The sequence below is a fragment of the Geospiza fortis genome, unplaced genomic scaffold (assembly GCF_000277835.1).
Source record: "Geospiza fortis unplaced genomic scaffold, GeoFor_1.0 scaffold195, whole genome shotgun sequence".
Classification (NCBI taxonomy): domain Eukaryota; kingdom Metazoa; phylum Chordata; class Aves; order Passeriformes; family Thraupidae; genus Geospiza; species Geospiza fortis.
In genome coordinates this window covers 1,313,383-1,321,817 of record NW_005054324.1, presented here as the reverse complement: position 1 = coordinate 1,321,817, position 8,435 = coordinate 1,313,383, and the positions used below count along the sequence as shown (strand labels likewise).

The 8,435-nt window shown below is 38.4% G+C and overlaps 1 protein-coding gene across 1 annotated transcript in view; it reads right to left on the bottom strand.

The window, feature by feature from the left end:
* The window catches only part of MET (MET proto-oncogene, receptor tyrosine kinase), a 67,943-nt gene that overhangs the window by 47,795 nt on the left and 11,713 nt on the right, over window positions 1-8,435 (bottom strand). The window contains exon 2 of the mRNA XM_031056915.1: window positions 6,574-6,765. Coding sequence (XP_030912775.1) covers window positions 6,574-6,765 — 192 coding nt within the window. The remainder of the gene's footprint in view (window positions 1-6,573; window positions 6,766-8,435) is intronic.

Below are 8,435 nucleotides of genomic sequence, written 5' to 3'. Positions count from 1 at the left end.
AGGGTTTAAAGTCCATGCTCATATATTTCTTGACCATCTTGCACTTGGTTCAAGTGCAATATGGCTTGCCACTCGCACGGGTGGGTTTTATCACAATGACATTTGTCTAGAGGGACAGGAACTGGATCAAGAGGAATTTGATAAATTCAAAGGTGCCTATGGCTTCTAGTACACCATGGTATAAACTGGATTTGACTGAGCACAGTGAAAGATGCAAAGCTCTGAATTTCTTTGCTCTGTATCAACTCATTTTGCTGACAGGCACCATGGCTCTGAGTCTTGATTCCTGGAGTGGTGAGGTCTTGCTGCTTTGCTGTTTGCAAGAGGAGAGCAATGTTGAAGACTTGGCTCTCTTGCTGAATTCTGGGACAAATTTTCCCAATCCTTGAATGCAGTTACAAATAAAAAGCAGATGTGATGGGTTTTTTTCACTGATTTCTGTAGCACGCATTATGTTCCCTGGCATGTAGTCTATGAAAGCAGCTACAACACATGCTAAGTTCTCTCTTTTTGGGGAAATGAGATGTGTGTTAAAGTTTGGTTGTGGTGTTTGTTTTTAATCATAAGTATTCCTGGGAAATGAGTATGATTATCAAGTGTTCTGTCTACTTGGACGTGAAAGACAACAGATTTGTGCTCAGTGTGTGAGAATTTCCCAAACCATTGACTTTTGAGTGCCCCATCCCTGTTCCTCATCAGACAGGATCAAAGGCAACAAAAGAAATTATAAGGCAGCAGGTTAAGGAAACCCCAAAAAGCCCTTTATCATTCAAAGCAGAATGAAATTATGAAAGTCATTGTCACAGCATACCACAGAGGAGAAAACAAAAATAAATTTAAAAAACAGTAAGCAAAACTTTGGGGAAAGGAGTCCATAAATGACTACTAAGTGCCAAATATGGGTGCAATTTCCAGCTCAGAGTATCTCTGGGTCACTAGGTGCCAGAAGCTGGAGGGTACTGAGAAAGGTATGACTGTGTGCTTTTACTTGCCTCACACCTCTCCCTTCTCCATCTTAGGCCCTGCCAGAAGTCTGCTCCTTGAACCTTTACTATAACCCCATATAACTTTTCTTAGCAAAAAGTCTGGTTAAAAATACTGGGATATAGTGGTTCTCTAGAATAAGGCTTACATTAATCTGTACTGTTGCATGTCTAACAAGTGCAGAGAGCCCCCTGGGAGGATGAATGGCCTGTTGCCTGGTGTGCAGTACTCCAGCAAGGCCTATCTGCACCATCACACTTTGGTTTTTGTGCCCAAAGCTGTTTTCTGCCCAGAATCTGTTCAGACATGACAGTGCATTACCATGTTTTGCTAATGCTTGGCTTTTCAGCTGGAGCTGGCTCATGTTCAGCCAGATGGTGCAGGACTGCAGCCAGCATGTGGCTGATGGCACCTCAGAGTCTATGTATGCCCATGGGAAGACCCTTTCCTCACCTCCAGAAGCAACAGGACGGATGGATGTCCCACTGAACCATGAAGATGAGAGGGCCCGTGGTGGGGTCCCTCATTCTGCACTACTGCTGCCCCGCTGTGCACTGAGTTTCACTGGCATAGTCAGAAGGATGAGGTGGGCCTGCTGCCAAAATTGCATCTATAGAGAGTGGTTGCCCATTTTAGCTGCAAAACATACAGTGAAAACTTCTCTAGTCCCCTCTTCCTCAAGAAGGCCACCAACAAGCAGTGTGGTGCTTTTGCTGGGGTGCTACCTTGCTGAGGCCAGCTTCAAGTGTGGGGGCACATGCACTGTTCTGCTTCCAAACACTCTCTCAGGCTGAAATCCAGCCTCTGCTACGTCAAGGGCACTGATCTCTTGCTCATTGCTACAGCCAGACCAAATGTGAGCTTTCAAGAATAAATCTTGGTAGATGTTCCCATATCCCACACTTCCCAGAGCTACCACAAAGATTTCCCCTTCCTGAAGAACTCATTTCATCATCACTCTAAAAGCATTCTCTGAAATATTGCCAATTTTAGGTAGAAAAAACCCAAAACACCTTAAAACCAAGAAGAAAAAAGAACAATATTTTATCTCAATATATCATGGAGTTGTTTTTTTTTCCAGAAACTATAATTTCCCAAAATACTGGCTGGTAATATAAGCGTCTTTTCTAACTATGAGTTGTATTCTCAGAGTAGCTTGGTTTGAGCAGAATAAGGCTGTTTTACACCAGCTGAAAATCTGATTCCCTCAGCTATAGCAGTGTGACTGGGTGCTGTTTTCTAATCAAATAACCACTGTGAAATACCTGATTCACTTTGCACCCAACAGCTGTAGTTACAGTCTGTGTTCCCAGTCACAGTCTGAAAACAAGCACAATAAGAAAGGCTGAAACAGCTGCAACTTCTCAGCAGAAAAAAAAAAAGAGAAGGGGAAAAAAAAGTTTGTTGTCAGGCTCCAGCTTAGGAAGGAAGTAAAACCATTTTTCTTTTCTGTCTCATGCATGTCAGCTGTCTTAGAAAAATTATTACTCGTCTGTTTTGTAACAGAAACTCCACAATATTTAGTAAACTACAAACTCCAATCTATTCATGGCCAAATACAGATCTGACATTTCTGAGGCAGCCAAAACATGCTCAGTATGTGAATGGGCTGCAGTACTTTTCAGGAGAAATCTGGAATTCACCTCATGGCCCTAATTATCCTAGTTAGAAGAACACATGCCTCTTCTGTATTTCGACCATCCAGATTGATTTTATTTTAGTTCCAGATTTTGGCTGAAAAAAAAGAAACATTTAGTGAAGGAGGCTATATTTACTTTCCAGTGTTAGAGCTTTCCAAAGCTGTTCAAATGAATGATTCTATTTTATCAAACTAAAAGCAAAAACAACAGGTGAGTATTCCTTGGTTGGATAAAACATACATGCCTTTGCATTCTGATTATTACTGGTTCTTTAGAAAGCTTTTTTAAAATAAGTAAAATGTGGGCTATGTTCTGAGTTGGGTTATTGGTAGTGCTATAAGCTTAGTGGGAATCACTTGTAAAGTTCGGAACTATTCATTTTGATAAATCCCTAAATACATGAAAACCCCAGAATCTGGCAGCCATCACCTACAGAAGGAAAAACGTGCATAAATCTATTGAATTTTGCAGTAATGCTGTGCTATAGCCATGAGGTAAAGAGATAAAAATAGATGGAGATAGAAGTGGAGTTGGAGACAAGAGGAATGCAGGAAGGTAGAAAGTGATGAGTAGAAGAATAGCAAAAGGAGATAGAAAGATGACAGGAAAGAGGAAAGAAAAAAAAGACAGTCTCAAGTGGCTGGCTGCTGATCAAGTACAAACAAGTATAATGGGGGTATGCATTTTCAAATAAATTTCTCTCAGGCTCAATAGCTTGCTGCTGCACCTACTTGCTTCCACAGAGCAGGCTTCCAACTCAATTTAGATGACAAGATCACTAAGTTTACAAGAGGCCCCCCCTGCCCCCGCCCCCCTAAACTTTCATAACAACTAAAAGAAACCCTAAATTAATACAGCAGAAATGTGATTCAAATGTTCATTACTTTCACCAAACTGATGCATATCTGGACACTTCAGGGTGCTGTTGTCAAAGACAGAGATACTGTATTAATAATGCTTTTAACCTCATGGATGGCTGCTAGTACTGAAATTTATGTCAGAAACCAAATTGTGTAAATATATATTAAGGTTTGGTATTTCAAAGAAGATATAAGATGAACTGGGTGCACTTGAAGGGCAGAGCTGATTTTCTAAATATAGAAAGCTACACATGAATTTTTTTTTCTTTTGCTTTTAAATAGTTGGCATGATAATACGTTCTCAAAATACTAACACAGTACAACCAGTTTTATAACAGGTTCCCTGATAGGTAGAATTTTGTAACTCATTTTCTCTGAAAGCATGCCTGTGTCTGAAGTCAGCTTTGGATAGCTACAAGTTACAAGGAGATTGCACAGGAAGATTCAATATTTACTTGTACAAAGACCTAAAAATATCTGTGCAAATGACTGTGAAGTGAGGAGCTGAGGATTCTTTGTGATATGTCCCAACAGATTCGTGAATGAAACAAAAAAGAACATTACATTTCTTTGCTAAAAATGTGTGGAAGTCTTTGGGGATATCCTTTTGATGAATTAAGCCATTGTTCAATTATCCTGATTTTTTTACCCATTTTACTTCAGTAATGGTCATATAATAGCTTAATTTTTAATGATCTTAATCTCATTGCTGTTAATAGCTATATTTCCATAGAAAAACTACAAATCTACTTTAGTTGGGCATTTCCTAATGAACATGTTTGAAAGGACTCCTAAATCACTATTAGAGAAAAAAAAAAAAGAAAGAGAACATTAAAATCTGCAAAAATCGGTGTCTTCTGTATCCTACATATCTGGTATCCCTTCCAAAATAATTTAAAGACAAAACAAATACCAACCTTTTATTTGGAGGTAGTATTATTAAAGGTAGTCAGTATGCTTATTCTCCTGCTAGCTGCGCCCAACGCTCAAGGAAAGAGCTCCTATTTAATACAATATGAACCCAATGCTGACTTCCCCCTGTAGCTGAAGCCAGTCTGATTCAATGATGAGAATATTTCTGCTAATGGCCATGTGCAGTTTACACAATAGCCTTTTCTTTTGATCTGTAACTGAACCTGGAATGGGAAATGTATTCTGGAAATATTTAATTGTTCCTTGAGTTGGGCAAACATCTGAATGAAGTGTGTGCTGCAGGATTTGAATGAATAATTTAAAGAACATTATAAATAAAAATAATGCTCCCTTGTGCTTTCTACCAAACCTTCCTAAAAGCTTTGTGACAGCCCAGAAGTAATGCTGGGAGTAAGAGAGTAGTTGTTATTAATTGTATTTTGTAGATAAGGAAATTACTTCGGAAAGGTTAAACAAATGGCTCATTTCACTGTGTGAATCAGTATCTGCTTCCAAGAACAGAGTGCAGTTTGGGCCCATGCTCAGTGTGTAGCTCTTGGCATTTGCATCTCCTTCACAGAAGACAAACTGCAGCTTAAATTCACCAAGGTCATCATGGGAAGTTAAGGTAAAACTGGCAGAGTTGTCATTGAAATTTTTGTTAAATTTTTTTGGGGGAGGAGAAGAGAAACATGATTTTCTCTACTTTCTCATCTGTCCTTTGTGGCAAATCACTTTGAACTCTTTGCCTGTAGAAGCATTACAGAATTTGCATTGTGCAGCTGGTTCTGTGTCCAGTCTGAGCAAAAGACTGGAGGTATAGGATTCCCTCTATCCAGACAGGGTGCATATTCTGAGAACAATATATAACCCTATGCACTGCATGTGACAAGGAAAGGAGGGGAAGGGAGAGAAGAAAGGAAAGGTTTAGTTCCATTAAAGGCTACATGCGCCCAACTATTCTCTAATGGAAGCTTATGGGAAATGGGAAAACTGGAATGGCACAGCAGCTGATGGTCTTCTCATTAACTTTGATGACTCTCTATAGCCTACAGAACCAGAAGGCCAGAAGGCTGTCAATACTTCAGGAAGTTTTCTAGAAGACAAATAGTACTGGCAAATTGAAATAACACAGGTCCTTGGGTGCAAGAAGGATCCAGACTGAGATGCACATCCAGGCTGGACTCAGGCAGCTGAAGAAGCCAAGCTCTCCAAGGAAGTTACTACAGGATGATACTGCTTGAAATATGTTGGGTGAACTCAAAGTATTTTGTCTTTGTCTTCTGGTGTTTGATTTTTACTGCCAAGTATTTAAAAGACTGCTGCTTGTATTCGTTATATTTATTTAATTAGTCACCTACAAAGAAGTCATGTAGTATAATCTACCTGTCTAGGTTAGTTATGTACTTAGTGGAGGAAGACAGACCACTCAGGAGGGTGATTTATCACTTTTTTATGAAAAACTTGTTTTAGGACAGGAAGAATTGTAATCCAAAAGAACAGAGTGAGATAGGAGTGAGCAAGAGCCTGAAAATCTAATACACATTCAGAGAAACTTGAAAGTAGGTGGAGAAGGAGCTAATCTCAATTCTACAGCTGTGAGTCATAGGCTATGGGTACACTAGCAAGGAATTTGGACCCAGAGGAGTGGATCAGTATATAGAAACAACTAATGCTGAGGCTCCTGCTTCTACAGTATAAACTGTCTTTGCCTTTTACAGTGAATAGGTATAATCTGATCCTCTAGAGTGTAGATACATACAAAGTGTATTTTTGAAGCTGTTTGAATAATCAGTTACTGTTTTAGACCTTTCTGCCCCAACTGGTGTTGAGGCATATTTCATGTCTATCCAACACACTGCTTTCAGTTTAGTCTTCTTTGAAAGAACTCTTGTTTGTATGGACCAAAATTGTTCTGCGAACTAAGAGAGCCAGAGCTCATGGTAGAATTTGCTCCTCAACCACTGTTTCAAACCACAAACTCCAGGTAAACACTTAAAATACTGAACGGTCTATTAGACACAATTTATATTCCAGAAGCTGTATTTTATTTGGTCATTTCAATTTTCTAATGCCCTTTTAAACTGAGGTAATAATTCTCCTCCCTTTCCATCATCCTGCTAAACACTAGTATGGTTTTTATTGTGAAGTTACTGTGGTAATATGGTAATGTTTACCTGCATGAAGCGGCCCTCTGAAGTTCCCAGGTTAGCAATGGTAAGGTTCCCTTTGGTGAAGACAGAAATTGAAGTCAGCAGGACACTGTTGAACTGGCCCATGAACAAGTCAACCCTCTGCAGAGGAGTGGTGACTTCTAAGCGGTATTCATCATCCTGTGCTCTGCAGTATGAAGCGTTTCTTGAAAAAGCCTGTTTGAAAATGAAGTACAGATGAGCACTGGCTTTACGAGTAGCAATAGATCTTTGTCAGAATGAAGTCATTTAGCACAAATGCATTCGACCAAAAGTATTTTAAGATGTTTCAAACTTAATTGCTTCATCAGTTATGATGTTCCATGAGGAGGGCAAAAACTTCTTAATGTTATGGGAATGTTTCTATTCACTTTTAAAATCATGTCTGCAGGAATAAGATATAGGGTCTTTATTTAACTAGATGATACGTGTATAAGCACACATATCAAGGTATCCTTTCTCATAGTGACTTCCTTAATGCTGCTTCTCCAAAAGTCTGAGAATTCTTGTACTGCAGAGCCTGCCCAGTGACACACGTACTTCTAAAACAGTTTATTTAAAATAGATTCTCTAACAACAACGTGATTTTTTACATTAAAATAACAATTTCCAATATTCCTCTCCCTCTATTTTCACCACCTTTTTCAGAGATAAGACACTAAAGTGGAAAAGAAGCCAGAGAAAGAAAAGGGAAATAAGTTAGGAAAAAAAGGTTTCTGATTAAACTAAGGGGAACACAGATTTTGATAATTACTCAGATTATTGTACTGATCATCTGTGGTTCATACACTATTTCATCTGATCTCTGGATGTCTTGAGTGTACTAAAATAATAGCTGCATTTGCAGGATTTTCTCTTTCATTTTGGGAATAGAGATTGCAAGTTCTTAATTTTTATTGAAAAAAGTCTTGAACAATACACTTTAAGTTACCTCTGAAGAAGAATATAGTCTCCTAACAATTCAATAGTAATCTATTACTAATAGATTTCAATTATATTAGATTATCAATAATAATTTCATTATTGATATTACATCATCTATTTTAGGGACACTGTGTAAAGATAATAGCCATGAATCCCTTAAATTATCTTTAACCGGTTTAAATTTCGAAGTCATGTAGCATGTTCCCACTGTGACATACTTTATGAATAAATATTTAGGAAGATTATAAAGGATCTTACAGTGGTTCCCTCTGTTGAAATCAAGTGTGAGCTTAATTTCTCCCATTTTTAATTGATTTTGTTTTTATCACAAAACATGTTTTAAAAACATGTTTTAAAAAATCTTTAAAAAGCTTGAATGAAACCTTTTCAAGACAGTCAAGAGTCTGGTTACTAAGCCAAATAGATCTGTATCATGATCTGCCCTTACAGAGCATGCAGAAAAATTTTAGAAAGAGAAAATTTTATCGTCTTCTAGATTCAGATGTCTTTCCTCAGAGTATGAAAAAGAAAGCAATGAATGAAGAATTTCTTGTGGGCCTAACTCTGGTGAATTCTGGACTGAAACCCAAGGCATTGAAAATACTATCAAGGAAATATTCAAGTAGCTAGTAGCTCAGCCCTTTGCCGTTGAACTGTGATGTTTCTAAGCTGAGCCCAGCAACAGCACTGGCAGATGAGGTTTTCTGCAGTCCCTAAGAGCTGCTGTCAGCAATGGTGCCAGCTTTTCTGCAGGTGCCCTGTCAATTTACTGTAGCATTTAGGTGAAAGCCTACATCAGACCAAATGAGCAGTTGAAATCTCTGTGCAGTGTCTTAATGATACAGAAAAAGGGCTTCTAAATTAGATGTAGTACAGTAGTGACTTAACAGTTTGGTTATCCACATACTAAAGGTTTCATTGTA